The 20,223-nt window shown below is 36.4% G+C and overlaps 1 protein-coding gene across 1 annotated transcript in view; it reads right to left on the bottom strand.

Moving 5' to 3' along the window:
• LOC103697015 (isoleucine--tRNA ligase, cytoplasmic-like) overlaps window positions 1-20,223 on the bottom strand; it is a 40,442-nt gene that overhangs the window by 19,014 nt on the left and 1,205 nt on the right. Inside the window, 5 exon segments of the mRNA XM_039124645.1 lie at window positions 525-603; window positions 2,798-2,895; window positions 7,183-7,296; window positions 10,858-11,037; window positions 12,640-12,858. Coding sequence (XP_038980573.1) covers window positions 525-603; window positions 2,798-2,895; window positions 7,183-7,296; window positions 10,858-11,037; window positions 12,640-12,858 — 690 coding nt within the window.

Genomic DNA, 20,223 nt, shown 5'->3' on the forward strand with positions numbered 1-20,223 from the left:
ATTTGATTGAAAATCAATATTTGACGTCAAAAAAAATGCTGTAAACATTACAGAATTAACTTCATGGAATGCATCCAATTGATATATAGCAAGGAGGTTCCTTACATATATGATGACCATTGTGTTCACGACGTCCATGTGGTGAATCAAAGGTAAATCAATGGCCCCAACTACCAGCTAAAACCATAACATTTTGGGCGAAAATGCACCAGTGTTGGTTAGAAGCAATTGGAAGCCAGCCTAATTCCAGAGTATTGTTGGATTCTTGAACAGCTCCAAGAACAAATCAAAGAACCAGGAGAGCTGAATTTAATGCGCATATGCCTCCTACTGTCACTTTAAGTTGTATTGCTACATCTTTAACTTTGGCAAGGAGAAATTAATCTTGACTTTTCCAAGTTTCAAGTCATTTTCTGAACTTTTTGAATTGCCCATGATTCCTTAAAATAATACAACTGGTAATGCAACTTTGACGTGCAAACTCCTGACATATTCAGGAAATAAAAGAGTGCAAAAATTAAAACCTTGACATATTCAGGAACCCAGTATGTCTGTTTGTTACTCTCTAGCAGCTGCTCTTTGATCTTTTCAACAGCAACAAACCTATAAAATACATTCTTAACAAACTCAGCATCTAGTACAGCAAAAAGAGATCAACATCTATTAGACGGATTCTGATAAAAGAACCAGAGGCAATAGGAAGTTCCTTCATGACCTGACATTGGTCTTTTAGAAAATTTTAGTCAATGAGAATTGTAAAAGCCCATCAGTTCCAAACCATTCATACTACAGAATTATTTAGAAGAAATAACCAAACATTTCCACATTATGTACCTGTTAAAGTTCGCTAACTGCTCAATTTTCAGATTGCACAGTTGTCAAAAGCTTCAAAAGGGCATATATCCAAAGAACAGGCATAGAGAAGGAAAATGAAAAATGAGTGTAACAAATGAAAAATGACTAACCTTACGAATTATTACCTGCAATTTTATTAAAAGGTTTGACAGTATATGCCCTTATGTAAGTCATGAGTATTTAAAAAAAAATGTAGTAAATGAAAATGACTAACATTATAAACTATTGCCTAGCTCAGCTATACTATTTTTTTGCAATGTCTTCCTTAAGAAAGATGATAAATGTCGATTTGAGGGGGAAAAACCATCATACTATAACATGCACAATATCTTTCTTGATGCAGGAAAAAATGGTAATGAAATTTGAAGTCCTTAGTGTTATGTTCTTAACTAAAAGTATTATTTATTTTAAAAATCCTTTAAGCTAAATGCCATTATATGGATACAAATACTAAATTGAACTTTATGATTAATGAAAGGCCACATTTATTGGGCCAAAAAATGCAAACATGTGAAATAGAGTAGATCAAGCACCAGGCTAGACTAAGCTTGGGCCGCGCTCTGCAGTAGAATTTAGACCCGATGTCTATCCCCAGGTCCGGCCCAGCCCGAACATCAGGTTTAAATTTTTGCCCAAGTCCGATATAATATTGTAGAGCCAATCCCAGGCCCACCACCAGCCCGGTCTTCTATTTATATCATGAGATTAATCATTTTTTTTAAATATATAATATATTATTATTTGATTATAATATATAATTAATTAATATAATTAACATATAAAATGCGTGTATATATATATATATTCTCAGGCCGAGCTACGTCATTTTTTAAAGTTTCCTAGACTCGGCCCAATTTTTTGATCGGGCATACTTTTTGCCCAAGCCCATGCCACAAGCCTATTTTTAGTGCCCAAGCCCACTAAATTTCGGCCTGGGCGGGCCACCAGACCCGTGATCAGCTCTAATGTGAAGCGGTGCTATATGTGTTGGTTTGCATTAAAACATATCAAACATATCAGGCCACACAAATTCCATACACATGACAAGAACCAGCAAAATGTGGTACAGGCCAAGCTTTTCTTTTCTTGGGGAGGGTTTGGAGAGCAGAAGAAAAGCATATGCTAATCACAACTTTATTTTCTCAAAGATTCAAGCTAGCACATAAAGATAACAACATTTGTTTCAATTTCTTTGCAATATCTTTTTTTGATAAAATCTTTGCAATATCTTTTGAGAAAACCAAAATTGTGTCATTTTTTATAGTTTAAATGCTTGAAATTATGATAAAGAATACCTTGAACTCACTAATTTTGGCCAGCTGATAATCATGGACAGTGTTGTTTAATAACATATGGGAAGGAATGGATTTCACCCAAGTACTACCAAAAAGCAATATATTTCTGAACAAAAAGGCTAATCTAGTCACATTCCTTACAATTGATTTTGGATTTTCCACACAATAAGGGTCAGTCTTCAACCTAGCTGAAAAGATTTAATTTTGAATTTAAACCTGATTTTAAAATTAATATCAGAAAATAATTACTAAAAAAAATGCACGTTGTTACATAATTGTAAACTGGTAGCTTACCAAAAATGGCTAGTAATAACAAAAATTTGGGTGCAAAATAAGTTTAGTACATATCTGCCCCCAAAATTAGGACAAATTGAAAATGAACTGACTAAAAGTTATGTACTTGGATGATACTATTATAGTTATCCGTAGCAGACAATGACACTGAAATTTTCCGAACAAAGCAACAATGAAAAGGTAAGGTTAATAACTTAATATAAATCATTTTGATTGCATTTAAACACAATGAACAACTGAGATACGGAGCCTTGTTGATTGGAGTAAGACCAACATAAAATATAAAACTACAGTGACCAAGCCGAGCCTAGAGGAAATGAAAGAAAACACATAGCTCCAGAACCTTCACTTACCAACTTGGAACAGCCCTGTAAAGGAGAGGAGTGTCCGATCTCCAGCAGAAAGGATATGCATGTGTGATACTCCCTATACTCACAAGTCTTCCTTTCCCTGTTGAAATTTCACCAAATGTGTCTTTCAGAATGTAAAAGATACAATATTTCCTCTTTCAAGAAAACCATTTCTGACATTATACAATATTTTGATTCAGGGAAGAATTTTTATGTAATAGACCTAGTATAGCAATACATGCCGAGAATTAGCAGACAAAAATTTACAAAATACAAATGACTTATTGGTGATAAAGAGGATTGCTACTGTGCTTTCATCCTAAAAGTATAGTTGAATTAAAAATATTTAGTATTCCATAAGAACAAGAAATCAAATAAAGTATACGATTTTAATCTGCGAAAAAAACTAATTTTCAGAAACTCATTATCTATATGGTTAAACTTAATATTCTGTTACTTAAATAGTTTTGATCATTTTACTTGGCATTCTATCCTGAAAAAGGTTTGAAATACCCGAAACAGGGAAGTACCAGTCACGCCTTGGTATGGTATATATGGCGGTATGCCCTTGTATCTACTCCTGGCTTATCAATGGGTATACAGTACAGTACAGTATAATTGGTTATTAAACCCTTGAGCTAGAACTAAATTTAATCCAAACTATAAATCAATAATAAAAAAAAGATAAAAAAATAATATTTATTGAATTCATTTGTAGAAATATATTGCACTAGAAGTCAAATATACTTCATTCCAATTGGTTTTGATTATTTGTTTAGTCTCGATAATCATAGCATGCAGACAATATGTTTCTCTTCCACATGGCATTACAGCAATTAGTATAAAAGATCAATAGTTAATGGCAGAACAAAGAAATATATGGCACAAGAAAGGGAAAGAGACATCAGCAAAGTTGCTCAAAAGCATTTTAGTGCACTAAATTTTAGTCAATCATATTTAAAATTTTATAGACAGTTTAGAATGAATATTAGGCACCAGATAATTGTTCCATACATAGATAAGTTTCTCAAGAAATACACAGGCAAAACAGATCTGACTCGACTTACCAAATCAGGGAAAAGTCCAAGTTACATATAATGAAACATCCAAAAAAAAGGGCATGAGCACCAACTTCTTTATAGCAGTGCTGTTAAGATCGGGATGGAGTTATAAACGCAGAGAGGACTAGATCGAAAAGAATTGTCGATCGGATCATAGATCGTAGATTTTTTCTGATTTCTTTTAGAATGTTTAAAATATAAAAGATATGTGAAATTGAAGTATGAGTAACTATAAAGTAAATGAATGGAGAATAGAAAGCCATACATACAAAAACTTTATTTTTCACCAATACATGTACATATATAGCATGTCTATATGAAATAAATGTTTTGTTCAGTTTTTCAAGAAATTTATACATTTGCACTCAATCTCATTATCCTTTTAGGTAGATTCTTTTAGGAAACACATGGACTAATCATTAACATATTGCAGCAAAAAGACAAATATTAGCAACTTGTTTTAACTCTATGAACTCCAATAATAGACTTGCTAATTTTACTTCTCAACAGCGACTGGTGATAAGTAATTTAAAAGCCACATAGTCACATAAATTCTGAAAAATGAACCTGCCCATAATTTAATATGTAAATATATAATTAGCACAATCAAGCTGGATCTATGATCCGAAGGATTGTATTGTCATTGTATGGATCTAAATCTTCTGGTCATACACTAATCCCCATCCAAGGATGGGACCCAGATCATTTAGAGTTGTTTTAATCAGGATTGTAAGATCTGGATGATGAATTGTAAGACTTTAACAAGAATGCTTTATGGTACATTTAAATCTTGAAAATGAAATAGCAAAATCATTATACCTCTAAAGGTTAATAGCAAAATCATTATACCTCTAAAGGTTAACTTTACCGGATTTGGGATGGACATTCCAAGAATACATTCGACTAACTTTTAATTACCAAGGCTGAAACTTTCGTGCTAATTTTCCCCTCATGAACTATGAGGACCATTTGCTCCTCCTTTTTCATAAATCCAGATTTACTAGCAACCCAAGTTATTTTCTTGCATCTAACCTTGTTCGTTGATGAACCTCCAATGAGCGATCACAAGGTGCAGCCAAGATCTCCTCTCCCCAAAAAAATGGAGGGATTGATTAAGAACTAGAGGACTCTGCTATACTAAGACGCACCCTTTGGCCAACTAGATTAAGGCAAATAAGAGAAGCCTTTCTTTCCCCATTTTAAGAGATGAAGATTTTAGAAAGCCAAAACCCAAGCATCAATTTCCTCCGAGACTTGAAAGGGTAAACACTACCAAGAACCCTGAGGTTGTTTTCTTCGAGATGAATGGACAAACAAATTAGAAGTCAAATCACAACTTTGCCCTTCAAAAGATTGATGAGGAAATGGAGGGAATGAGGTACAAAGGAAACTAAAAATTTACTTTTTTGGTGAAAAAAGAGAGAATCAAAATTCTAATGTGAGAGATTTCAAGGACCAAATCTCAGTTACCAAAATCAGGAGAAGATATGCGGGAAGCAAATATTTTAGAAAGATTTTGAATAAGAAGCGCTTAGGAAAATGGGTGCAGGTTCAAAATTCGGAGATTTATGCCCATGGGTAAAGTATTCCATCTAATAATGATGAAATAAGTCAATTCATCGATGAACTAGCCCTAAATAATACTAGGTTAAGATGGGTACTGAAAAACACAAACAAGAGTCATAATTGTTGAGATTTTATAAAGATTAGAGCAAGATCCGCAATATTGATACCTTATCGGTTTGGTACGGTACACCTATGTACCGAAATAACACTCTAACCATTTTTCTCAATCTTTAGCTCAGTATGCCTTGATACAGGTTGGTACACCTCGGTACGGGCCGATATGCACTTCGGTACGCCTCAGTATAGATCGGTACACCTCGATATGAGATAGTACGCCTCGGTACGGGACTTATACCAACTGAAATTTAAGTTTCATACCGGCTTCCTCCCAATACAGTACAGGTTGGTACGACAGACCATGGATTGGAGGTTGTTAAATAATTCTAAAAGATTTCAAAAAATATACACTAAATAACTCCTACAAAAGATACAACCACCAAAAATGCACATTAGTATTTGAAAATTTATATAGACCGAGAAACTCAAATCGATTTTTCCGAGTTATAGTTTTCGTTACTGCCTACAAGTTTCTCATTCATTTCATGTTCCGCGCAAATAGAAACCTTTAGGAATGCCGATCTTATTCTTCCTATGTATGAATCCTTCCTTTCATGCAAACACTTTTGAAATGGACAGCTACGTCCTGAGTTCAATTTTAGATTCAAGTTTTTAAAGGGTGTAAGGTTGATCATTACAATTTTTGGTGGAGTAGTAATTATTCATGTTCGAAAATGTATGTTTTGAACAATCCACTTATTATGATGTTTGCTAGAGCAAAGAACTACAAAAAGACCATTTCTATTCTTATCCATAAAAGGGATTACACTCATGTATTAATCAGGGGAAGCACCCTTTAAGATAGGATTCTGCTGCAACTTTTTGTCCGCAAAGAGGTATTCCTTGCATGTTCTTGGGTATCCATGGTTCACATTATGCATGATAGATCTTCTTGGTCAAAAACCACAGCAAGATTTGTTTTTTGTAGTCTAATAGTAAGAGATTCATTGTATGTGAAACTCTTGCACTTGGATCTCATTCAAGAAAGGATGAAAAGCAAAGTATTGATAGCTTTTCTGCAGTCTCTTTTATTTGAACATCACATCCATACTTTCATAAGCACAAAAAAGACATGACAAATAAAATTAAAAAAGGTGATGAAAATCTGTTACTATTGCAACACGTCCATTATAGAAGATAATTTACTTTTCTGTTGCATGTGTTTCATTACTCCAAGTATAATTAAAGCATGTCATCGTTTTTGGTTGTTAGTTTTAGAATTTATCAAATTAGAGCAAAGTGACTTCTTTTGCAACAGATATGAAACAATACAAAATTAAAAACTAACCGAAAATTCAGAACAATAGCAAAAATATGTAAAAAGTTTATCAACCGCAATTCATAAACCCTGAGATATTTTTTACTACTCCAGAAGAGTTTCTGAGAAGCATTTATGGTGCTACCACGCACTGTACTACACTACTACTAGTTGAGGCAAACTTAATTCAAACCATCCAAAATTTAACATATCTGTAAGTTAGATAAAGAAGCATATGTATCAAGTAATGCTATAGCTCATACTGCATATAATCTTACTTTGTAAATTTTGCAGTTCAACAAAAAAAAAGGGAGACATGCATATGTAAACAAACAGAAATGAAATTTTTAATAAGATAGTATATGGATGTCAGCTGCAGTTCTTGCCTTAACCACATTTATGATATCCTTATCAGCATCCTTGACATAGTGCCCATGGAAGTCAGAAACCTTCTCAGTAAAGCAACCATCGGCATCAACTGCCACAATACGATCTTCATCCTAATATGTGGATGACCAGACAATGGAACATTAATGAAAATCACAAGCTGATCGTCAGAATTTTAAATACAAAGCAATATCAGTTCTCTTTTGGCTGCAAGGATATAGTTCAGTTCTCTTTTGGCTGCAAGGATATAGTTGAAGAGGAAAAACAAACACTAAGACAAAGACATGCCCATCAATATATCTCTCATAAGTAATAAAAACTCATTGTAAAAAATGGAGATAACATCAAAACATGTTTTTCACAACCTTTCTTGTAGGATGATGGCCAGCACATTGTAGAAAGTTTACAAGTTTACCTTCTTCATTTACAACATAAAACTAGTACAGAAACAAACTGTCAACAATATGCAAAAGACAGTTATGTATTCAGAGCAAACTAACAACTCTCAAGATACCATAACTATAACCAACCAGCCTTAACCCAACTATTTGTTGGCTTAAATATATATGATTAAGGAACTCTCCAGATCATAAGGTGAAATATTGGACATAAAGAATATTTATAGATGATTAGAATGCTAGTATTCAATCTAGAACCACAAGGTTTGTGTGCTCTCTGGAAAGCACATACTGATGAGCAGCAAATGCTACTTCAGAAATATGAAGTACAGCTTTGGAAATTAAAGTTTACATACCTATCATAATAAAATGAGAAATATGTTGACTTCAGCCAAAACTTATGCCGAGGACAGACTCCGAAATGATCTTCTATTTTCATTATCTTAGATCTATCTTCGACCTTATTGATAAAATAAAGTGTTGATACTTAAGTCAGACCTTTAACAGATGTTAGTTTTAGAAGTTACATTGCAAATGATATAGCGCAGAATGATACCAGAAAATATGAAAGATCAGAATGGTGTTCAGTCAACAAGAAAATAAAGAGCCAGTACCCAGGTGCAGATGTTTTATAGCAAGCCCTGAAAGGAAGGTCATCACGACCTCCTTCCCTTTGTTCAACACCCTATTAGGGGAGGCAACCAGTCACAAATGCAGCAACCTCTTGGATATTGGGCTGCTATGCCTTTTGCTGCGGAGATGCCTTCTTTGGAACTTGTCCCTTTCTGACCTTTCCACAACCATGATGTGCTGTTTTGTCTGAATGGTCCAGAAGGTGTGGTATAAGTGCTTATACCAAGGCAAGCTGGACTCTCCATCATCTTTTATAAGGCTGGCTAAGATCCTTGCCAAGTAGCATTTGAGTTCCCCGAGGATGGGACTAAAACAAAACAATGTAACATGGATCAATTACCTAGGATGTGTTGGTGCTTGTTGCCTCTTACAGTCTTACCATATCCTTAGCTTTTTCAGATGAAAATCTGTAGATTATCATGCACTCTTAGTCGGATGGTGCCTTGAATCCCCAAGATCAATGTGGTGGGTTAAGACATTATACAGGAAGTTGATGGCTTGAGCCTTGTTGTTGGTTGCTCTCCCCTGTCTCTAGTGCTGCATGGGTTGAAAAGGTACCATGAAAATCAAGGCCGAGCAACTGTAGGTATAACTCAAGCCCGCCGTACCGACCGTATCGACATACCGGTGGGTGCTGGTATCGGTCCGATCGATGTACCGGTGGGTGCTGGTACCAGTTCGGACCGGTAGCACTGGTTCGGTTTGGTTCATACATCCAAAAGTCCCAAAAAAAATTGAAACCAGTACGGGCCATTATGGTTGGCCGGTTCAAGCCGGTATAGATCGATACCGACCGGTATAGGCCGGTACAGTTAGCCGGTTCGGACCGGTATCGACCGGTATGGGCCGATAAGATCAGCTGGTACGGGCCGGTACAGTCTAGTATAAATTTTTAACACCGAACCGGACCGGTCAGAGCCGGTACCCGATTCAGTACAGGCTGAACCGGCCGGCCGGTACGGGCCGGTTTAGCATTCCTTGGGTACAAGAAAACTTTTGCACTGTAGTTAGGTAGATCAAGACTTACAATGCATCTCCCACCACACCAAATACCATTATTGCTAACTTCAGTAATCTCTTGTGGCAACCTTCAACGGTTAAGTCAGCCAAGCTTATGGGGAGGCCATTCAACTTGTTGATTGACTCTCCAAACATGGTTAGCCCATGGAGACAAGGCAGACAAGCTGGGCAATTTTCCTATTCAACTTCTTAAGGTTGCTGCTATTGTTCAGGTGCCACACCACTTCCCCATGATCAATGTAACTACCATGTAATTGTTTACCTTCCATGCAGGAAAGAAAAGAAGAAAGGGGGGAAAAGCAAGGAACCAGGTGATGTGTTATCCACTGTTAAAAAGGATTATAAATCTTAGCAAGGGCAAAGCTTAGGTTTAAACATTGGTACTGAAACTTGTACTGTTTTTTCATTGGAACCGTACGGTACCGGTACTAATGGTATGTAATGAAACTGACATCACCAAAAATATTGAAAATAAATCGATACCAATGACAATCAAAATACACCAGAATGGATCAGTACATGCATTAAAAGTTGATGGTTTCAACGTTTTGGCACCCATACAGGTGCCAATTTCGTGTTGGAACAGTATTGGTAGTAATGGTACTATACCAACCTACCACATTTCTAATCCATGGGCAAAGCAAAGAAGACAAAATCCAGTCACAGAAGCTGAAAAATGCTTGTTGGGCCTAAAAATAGCAAAGGAATATCATATTGCAGGTAGAATCCAAGCTTCTAGCCAAGACCTTTGAGGAGGCCTCCATGAGTATCATTCAAGACCAGAAGATGTTGATGTGGAAAAGAATAAGACACAGTTCAAGTACCCTACACAAAAGCATACAGAAGGTGTGAAGAATAATTGTATCTCAACCCCTAAGGCTTCTTTCCTTTCAAAGCTCACATTCTACAGGTAATTTATCCAAGGCATATTTTGCATGCTTACTCTCAAGTCAGATGTGCATGGCTGGCTATCCAATCCATACTTCCCACAGCAACCAACATTCAACAGCATTCTGGAAACTTCAAAAGCATATATCATATAATCAAAACCAAGTGATGGTTAAAAAATAGGCAATTTTCAATGACAGGATTGATGGCTTGTTTTAATCGAGGTTTGAGTCTCCAAACCACTTGACTTTGGAACATATATGTTTGAAGATACATGGATTCCAAAGAACATTCTGGACAGATGAGTAACTATGCATTTTTACACCTGAGGCATGTTAGTCATGTCTTAAAGATATTTAAGTAAATCCTTGTATGTAAAAAATATATACACAACGTATGCACACACAGACACACAGATACATTTATATATGTACATACCAAAGTGCAGACATAAACATCATGTACAGGCATATTTTACATGCACAAATATATAATCTTTTATGTGTATATCTGTTTGTCTGCATTCGTATAGACATGCATATATACACGTGTGTGTGTGTGTGTGTGTGTAGCCAAAGAGAGAGGGAGAGTGATGCCCATAATGATACCCTACTACAAGGCATAAAATGTCGGGTGAATTTTCTTGTTCACTAGCATGCATGCTTCGACAAATAGTAAATGATGTCATGAATTCCTAAATACAAGGCATGTATCATAAATGTCTAAGGATCTAACCTTTTGAATTATACCCGAAGCAACGCAAACACGATAATCATCTTCACCAAATGCAGGAGCACAATGGACAACACCAGTTCCACTATCATCAGTGACATAATTGTCTGCAACCACCTGGAATGCTGTTTCTGAAAACTCTAAGAAATAATCAAACAGTGGCTTATATCTGCATTAAAATTTCTTTGTAAGTCAATATACTACTTTATTGACGATAAACATGAAACAAGATTATAAAAAACATTAAAAGGATGATAGCATCATAAATTTATTTAGGAAATTCATACATTATCTTATTAAGTTGAAAGGCATGAACTTTAATGATTTATTATCATACAACTAGAACAAGGGCTCTGAAAACAAATGCAAAGTTGTTTCAGGTGCAAAAAGAGATATTTGCATATTATAGTTTATTCAAGTAACATTTTGCTAGTTGATCATGCTTAAATATTATATAAACCTATCAAACATGCTGGCCGATGCACTCCACCTTTGGTTCTCTTGAAGCATCTAACTCTTGAGACGATTTAACTCACCAACACTCATTGATGCTTAACAGTATCATACAATGTCAACATAATCCATGTAGATGCTACAATTTCTTGTGAGCAGCACCAGATATACATTGCTCCAAGTTGTCAAATCTTTGAGTCCCGCAGCAACTGTTCCAATTATTGAACAGTATACACACGTCTATATGCAAATAGTTATAATATATAAGAAGTTCAGAAATGCAAAAGTATCAAATTTCTGAAGATTTTTTGGTGCCAAATATTTGGAAGATTGACACTGACACTCGCGCAACATCTCTTGATAAGATTTAATAACTGAAAGGGGCAGATATCTTGTGCACTAAATAAAAAGCTTGTCTGTGAATAGATACTAAAGAAACAAAGATCAGGATTCTGTGAGTGAAATTTTGTAAATGATTCATGAGTTTGAAAAGGTCCTACTATTTTTTATAGAAAAGAAAATCAATCTTGCCACGTTCTCCGATATAGCACTTGTCAAATCCAAATTGTGCTCTCTACGACAAAGTAGAATTGCTTCAAATATAAATAAAAAATAAAATTTGTGAAAGGATGTAGTGAGAAGATGGCGCCTTCCATCTTGTTCATTAACAAGGAGCTTGCAGAGCCACACAATAGGGTAGCTAAGTTATAGGATGCACAGCAGATATTATGAAATTTACAAGAATTTGGCCTTCAAAGATTTGTGATGAGTAGTCGTGGTTATATTTAGGAGAACGTAATATCCTTAGAGAAAGAGACAAGAAAATCTCAGGAGGGCTGAATGTCTCTTTCCCAACATACATATATAACTCACTATGAGTGCTACAAGGTTCATTGCGGCATCAAATCAAAGGCCAAACCATCAAAGGTTGTGTAGCTTCTTCTGAGAGCAAGTTATTCTAACACTAAATTAAAATTTCTGTTCATTCCCTAGATAGCATAAACAAGATTCGTTTGTTAACAACTTTGGCATTGGAAGATGCCACTAGCTAGGTCATTTCCAAGTTGTGACAGATCAACATGAATGGGTAACTATTATAAGTAAAAGGGTGATGAGGTTACTTGTCCTATCAGAGCTTTACATTTACATGGGTTTTTCTCTTCCACATTTGGAATTATTTTTTATTCAGTTGTAGTCTAATTTTCATATCAAGCATATTGATCTTCAACAAATAAAAGAATGAATGAACAAAAAGATACTGATATGCGAGATATTATGATTACTCACATAGAATCCTTGATACAAGAACACAAACAGATATGTACCTTAAGCCACCAGGGAAGAGCCTGCAATTTTCCCAAGCAATTCATATGACCCAGTATCTGGTTCACTCTTAACTTTAGCATCCTTGGTTCCTTTACTCTTAGAGTTTGAGAGGGTTAAATCTTGCATGGATGCAACTAGTCCGTCTGCTTTTGATTTCCTTTTGGGCAACTCTGATAATCGAGACTCCGCAACAATATAGACTGTCCCGGAAAACTTGTCACGAACCTGATGATTTTAAGGCGATGTGAAACCCCAAGAAAGAAAGGGTGTGGGGAAAGCACATGGGAGATAATATAAAAAGTATCATAGTGGACTCAACAATATGACATTTTAAGGCTAGTAAAAGAAAGCTCAGTTGCATATGCTATATGTCATGCATAAAGAACAACCTTCAGAAAGCAACTTAAAAATGAAGGAAAAAAATAAGAATACAGCCATATATCATATATTGCTGATGAGCATCAATAAGGAATATTCAAATGAGCTCATTATGGTATTGCAAAAAATAGCAACAATTCATACTCCATCAGTGCATGTCATGGGTGAGTAGGACATATACCTCATCTACATCCATCTACGTATTTGATTTGGTCTTGGACAAGGACAAAAGATCAATTTAGAGTATATGATATGGTTTTTAAGCATAGGTCATGAGTTGATCAAATTACATAAGTAATAAAGACAGATTATTTGTATGTTGTTTCGTAGGTTTGCTCTGCCTAAGATCTGGAATCTGGATTTGAAAATATTATTGATGTTAAGAAGTCAAAGTATCCTTTTGCAGAGGATTCCGCTTTTTGTTCCTTTCTTCTTATGGTTCCACTAACCGCTTCCCCATTCATCCCAAAATTTTCCTTTCTCAACAACCTGATGTTTGTTATCCATTCAAAAAAGATAATCTCATATACTGGATTTTCATACAAAAGTCACATGAAATGATAGGATGGTGTGTCAAATCTCTAGTTTATGCCAAAGAAACATGATATGTCGCATCACATTATGCAAACATAGGTTTGTGACCAATAATGACTACTAAATAAAGACGCAGGTGCTAGAAACTTACATAATGGTCATCAGAAAGTATAATTGAAATGGCTAGTCCAGGGAATCATATGCAGCAAACTCAAAATCTCACTATAGTAAAATTGACCTCCTCTCAAAATGATTACAGTTAACTTCTCAACCTTTACATCTAACAATGAAGGTCTCAAAAGACCCACAAGACTGAAAGATCTGCAAGATTCAGATATCCGATATACAAATGAAATCTGCATTCACAGCTTAAATCTGTTGACAGATTAATCACATCCTCCCTCCAAATGTTGAGGTACAAATTTTATTCCGAACAGTCGGGTACAACCTCCTCTCTGTCCTTACACTATCTTAATAGATAGGGTACATCATATTAGATCAAGAGTTCCTGTCCGAAACGTATAAACAATAGACAGGAAATTAATGTATTTAAATTACTAAATCAAACAAAAGCAAACCATAAAATCTTTGTCAACATGAGGGGAATCCAGTTGATGGCTTACAAAAAGCAGTGCACTAGTTATGACAAACTCAGGAGGCATAAAACACTTTTGCAAAAGGTAAAGTCTATTCTAGCAAACTAACAAGAGAATCCACCCCACAAGGTAATGGCCATATGTGGAGAGATTGTGGTATGATAGGGCAGACAAGATAAAAGCTTTTTGGGACAAAAAGTGGATTATCGGTAGAATTTCATTTTGCAAACCTAATGTGATACAATGGTTATGAAGGCAGATATTACTAATCGATGAATACCAGATCACCAAAACTAAAAAAATAGATTTTCTCAATCTCTAGCTTAAAGAATATATGGTAGACCTAACATCTAAAAAGAAAAAGCATGCTGTAGTTATGAACTAAATTTCCAATGAAAATTTCTTCTCTTCCACCTTCATTGCATCCTGCACTCTGATTTCCAAATAAATTAGGAAATGGGATTTGACATCCACCTCTCTCACTTATGGATTTGTTAGGCCTCTGAGTTTCTTCACAGAAACTACAATTTTATTTAGAATGAGATCTAAATCTATTAACCAGATCCCACCAGTCTGGTCTACACTAATCTGGCATCACGACATTATAAGTCATGGTGCTGAATCACTAGCATAAGTGATTTCTTTTTTGCTTCAGGACAAATGTTATCATAGAAAGAGGCACCAACAGCACAAAAAAAGCATGATAACCAAAACACAAAAGTGGGATTAATTATCAAGCAACTTAATGAAATATTTGTGGTTTTCAAAAAATAAATCTCCATGTAACAGTTACATTATAAAGCGTTGAAGCAGATGAGATCATGTACATTATAAAGCACTCAATCAGATTCTTTGAGATGATGTTTTGTTTCACATGAGCGGCATAGAAGTCAATGCTCAGAGAAAAATGAAGTTCAAAAAGTAGAGAAAATAGAGATGTCTAATATGTTTTAGAAAGGGTGAAGAGAGTTTTACTAGTATCACAGGCAATGTCAGTCCTTTGATGGAGCATACAAATCAAGCTCCTATGGACTATATTTACAAGTCAATGATGGACGCCCGTCAGATGATTATCTCTAATTTCAGGCACAATAAACGGAATTATAGTCCTATCCCTAAGATAGTTGATGATCGATGGAATGATCATGTGAGCCATCCATTGCATATTGCTGCATATTTTCTTTATCATGCCATGTATTATGCTGAGCATGGGAAGGCTGAGAAAAATGTGGCAATATAGAATATGGGTTAAAAGAATGTTTGGAGAAGATGGTACCAGATAAATAGTTACAAGATGAGATAACAGATCAAATTCTACGCATATGCATTGGGAGTGTTAAGGGAAGAAATAGACATTCACCAAAGGATATCAAAATACAAAGTAAGTGAACTAAAACAGTTTCAGTTTTATACAACTATTATCTTTAAATCTGAATTATGATATTTTGACTTTACAAATTTAAATTGTAGCCAAATGGTATGATATGTATGGTGCTGGAAAGGAGACAACTAATTTAAGGTAATTTGCACTGAAATTCTTGGTGTGAAATGTAGTGCCTCCAAATGCAAGCATTATTGGAGTATTGAGCATGTAGGAAAAGATTATCGGCCTATCACCCTAACTAGTTGATTAGTTATTGCTATATCAATAAAACTATTGCTATGTATAATTGTTTAGTTTTTGAATATTAAAATATCAGTGTGTTAATAAATAGAAGTTCTGGATATTCTATTTTCAAGTAGTATCTATGTTGCAGATTTTTTTTGAATCTAGATATATACAAGAAAAGAAAAACCTTGAGCCCAAAAAAAAAAAGTTGAGCAATCTTGTTTTGTTAACAATCAAAAGCTTCAAGATCAATTCGGAGAAAGAAAAAATAATCAATCAGGACTTTTGACCCTATTTGTTAAGATGAGCTGGATTGGCATAACAAGTGGTTGTTTCAAAACCTAATTTGGAGAAAGAATGTGTTTGTCGTAGGGGTGTGCAAAAAACTGGTTGAACCGCGAACCCAACCCAAACTGGTCTTTTCGGTTCGGTTTCAATCGGATTTTCCCACATTCAGTCTAGTTTTGGTTCAAAATTGTTTGGAACTAAAAAAACAAAATCGATTTGGTTTCAGTTCAAGTTTTCAAAAAAAAGGGCTTAAACCAAAAAGACCTATATATATATATATATATATATATTACACAACTAGAAATGGGTGAGCCAGCCTAGTGTACCAATCGCACCCTAATACCCAAAGCCAACCCTACCTGGCCCAGTAGCATAACTCGCTTGGTTTGCCCTCTCTCATAAGGATTTTGTTCTAAAAGGAGGAAGTTTCGTGTAAATAGTCGATGCAGGACTAAATAGAACCAGCACTCTTCGGCCCTATTGGATCCTATCATTCTAATCAAATATCAACAACCATCGATCATCAAAAAAAAAAAACCTAAGCCGGCCCTTTCAACCCTAGTCACCCCCTTCTGCCCTTCGTGGCTTCACGCTCGTGCTCACGCCTGTCCCTCAGTTGTCCATCCCCTTTGGTTTAAAGAGAGGAGCAAGAATGATGGAGGTCTAGGGTGATGAGTTCGATGTGATCGTCTTTAGTGCCAGGATCACGGGGAGTTACATGGCCACAGCTTATGAGGTGGCGAAGTGCGGCCATAAGGTGCTCCTCCTCGAGCACTTCGACTTCCTACACCACCTTGGCTTGTCCCATGGTGAGTCTCGAACGATCCGAGCCACATACCCCAAAGACTACTATGTCTCAATGGTCCTTGAATCGTATCATCTCTGGGAAGAAGCACAGCCAAAGATCATCGGATCCGATCTCTTACAGCCAAATTTCAGCAAGATCTCAACCAATCTAATCATGTCGGGGGTGAATCAAGGCTCTAGTAGCTATGTTCCATATAGATTAGTTCTATGGCATGCTCGCCTCACTCGAGCTCTAGCAGAAGGAGACCAAGATCTTGCTTCTCAGGCTCGATAATGCCGGGAAGACCACACTGCTTCATATGCTCGACGATTAGGTTTGATTTGGGCCTTTAGTTCTTCGATTATTCAATTTGTTTGTCTGATGGATTGATTTATTTTTCTCATGTATTATTTTAAGATTTCTTCACCTTTCTGATGATGGGTTTCCTTTGTAAAATTGGGTTGGATATTGTTCTCCAGTGCGTTCTAATTGCCGGACCAGTGGATCGAGGTGGCGATCGATGTCGGCGGTGTGTTCAAGCCAATGAAGGCGGTCACCATGGTCCAAGCATTGGCCAAAAGCAAGACTATGGTAATTCGTTTCCTTGGAGAATATTTGTTCCACAGTCAATAAATTTTGTTTTCTGGTTATAGATTAGAGTTTTAACAGTATTCAACCCAATAATTGGGTCGGTTTGAACTGGTTTTCCCATGACATTGGTTCGGTTTCGGTTTTGCTTTTACGAAACCAATTTAGGTCAGTTCGGTTCCAAAAACATCCTTAAACCAACCCAACTGAACTGTGCACGCCCCTAGTTTCTAGTGATGATGCATAGGATGGGCTCACATGGGCACCAATTGATGTATTTTTGGATGCTTAAAGCAGTGTTGTTAAAGGCGCTTGCATTGGCGCGTTTATTGGTTGCGCCTATCTAGGCAACAAACCACTTCAGATGCCCAATTCACTTTCCAACTGTTTCCTCAATGCACGTTCTTTTCTGTTAGCTCTTTTCTTTGTTTTGTTCTTTATATACCCCCTACAACCACCAATTCAATCAGCAAAGAGTAGCACTAACTCATGCAGTTGTGGATAAATCACTAGAGCAACCCAAGCTTGTTTCTTCTCCCTCCTCTTCCCATTCTTTATTGTCCTACTGCTCCTAGTGCCATTTGTATGTTTGTTGCTATTCTTCTTTTTCTTTGTCCTCCTCCTCCTCCTCCCCTCCTCCTCTTGTTACCGCTGCACCTCCATCTTCCATATGTTCTCTTTCATCATCATCATCTTCTTCCTCCTATTCTTCTCCTTGCGTTATTGCTCCTAGTACCCTTTCTATCTGTTTGCTCCTCTCCTCCTGTGCCGCTTGCTGCTGCTCCACCCAGTCTTCCATTTGTCCTCTTTCATCATCTTCTTCTTTCTCCCCCTATTCTTCTTCTTGTTCTGCTGCTCCCAATGTCCTTTCTATCTGTTTGTTCCTATTCTTTCTCTCCTCCTCCTCCTCCTCCTCCTTTCGTTGCCACTACTCCTTCCATTCTTCCATCCATCAATCCATCCTCTTTCGTCATCTTCTTTCTTCTTCTTCCTCTCATTCTTCCTCTTGTGCTGCTGCTCTGACTGCCCTTTCTATCTGTTTGTTCATATTCTTCTTCCTCTTCCTCTTTGTTTCTTGTTTTACTTATCCCAACATGGGTTGTTCCTTTGTTCCTACTTGTTTTACTTCTCTTGCATGACTGCCCATCCAAATCATTGTTTGTTGTTTTATTATGCCAGCAGGGGCATTCAATATTACCTGTTGGCAACTGCTACTTAATCTTCTTTTCCTGCATAGTAGATGTCTAATTGACTAAATGAATACAATTTTACTCCATGACTATAATTTTTAGGGCTTTTTTTGCCAGCAGGCCCAGCAGGCCCAGCAGGCAGCAACCTGTGGCCATTTTTTGGGCCTAGCAGGCCCTGCATTCAGCAAGCTGTTGCTTAGTGCCATTGCTGTTGTAGGCAGCAAACTTTTTGGGCCAGCAAGCCCTGCATGCAGCAACCTGCTGGTTGCTGTTGCAGGCAACAAGCTTATTTTCTACAGACATTTTGCAACTCTTGATTTTGATTATATACATGTTTTTGACCTTTCGATTTATTTTGCTTCGGTTTGTAGTATCCTAGTTTGTGGCATGTGTTTTACCAATAACATGACTATGTCTTTTTGGAATGATGACAATGATCTATATTCATTTTATGTTGGTTTATTTGGATTCAATACTATCCTACATTTTATCTTACATGGTTGATTGCTAGTTGCTAGTGGTTGTAATATTGTGTACCTATATCAAGCTGTATTAATATAATTTTCAATGTCAAACAAGTTCATGATTTAATTCATGTTTTCTTAGCTTTTTTAAGATTTGATGATATTTGGACTGTTTTGAATGTGAATGGAAACATGGCATGCATTTTTTTAATAACTTTGTAGGCTTTTTCTTCCAGACGGCCACCTAGCACCTACCTAGGCCATATAAAAGGTTTGTCGACTAGCCCCTCCTAGGCTTTTTAACAACCTTGTCTTCGAATACACTTTAAAATACAAGGCACTCTAGAAGGTCAAGTGCATCTACAATTGCTATTAGGAGTGAAAGAGGAAAAGCTGCATCTTCCTCATCTTGGCGACCAGCTCCAATAATCGAAGGGGGGAATTTGCTATAGAAAGTGAAACACGAGAACAAGCATATTAAAAAAAAAAGAAGAGGATTCTGAGGGATGATCCTTGGGTTGGTTGCAAGGAACCAACTTCCATAAATTGGATGAAGGAAGAAGAGATGAAAATCCACATGGAGGATTGATGATGACCATCATTTTCTATAGATAATTTGGACCTGTTGGTTTTGATTATATACCTATGCTTTAGACCCTTTGGTTGTATTTGATGTTGGTTAAGTGGCATCCTATTTTGTGGCATGTGTTTCCCCAACTACTATGACCTAGGTCCTTTTGCAGTCATGATTATGATCTATGTTCATTTTGTGTTGGCTTATCAGTATTTGGTACTATCTTCCATTTTGTCTTGCATGCTTGATTGCTATTTGCTTGTAGTTATAGCCTTATGCATCATTCTTAATATCATTGCTAAATCATTTTATCTATTTGTTTGTTTTGTTAGCTTTTCTGAGATTTGATGATATATGGACTGTTTTGAATGTGAATTTATTTAGAGCGTATTCACAAACATAGACATAGCATGCATTTTTTTACAGCCTTGTAGGCCTTCTCTCCCCAGTCAGCTGCCTAATCCCCTAGAAACCTGCCTAGGCCATACACGGGGCCCATCGAATAGTCCCCCCTAGGTTTTTTTCACAACCTAGATAAACGTTAAGCACTTTTTGCTTTGTGAACTTGGCATGGTCGCAGGT

The sequence above is a fragment of the Phoenix dactylifera genome, chromosome 3, assembly GCF_009389715.1.
Source record: "Phoenix dactylifera cultivar Barhee BC4 chromosome 3, palm_55x_up_171113_PBpolish2nd_filt_p, whole genome shotgun sequence".
Classification (NCBI taxonomy): Eukaryota; Viridiplantae; Streptophyta; class Magnoliopsida; order Arecales; family Arecaceae; genus Phoenix; species Phoenix dactylifera.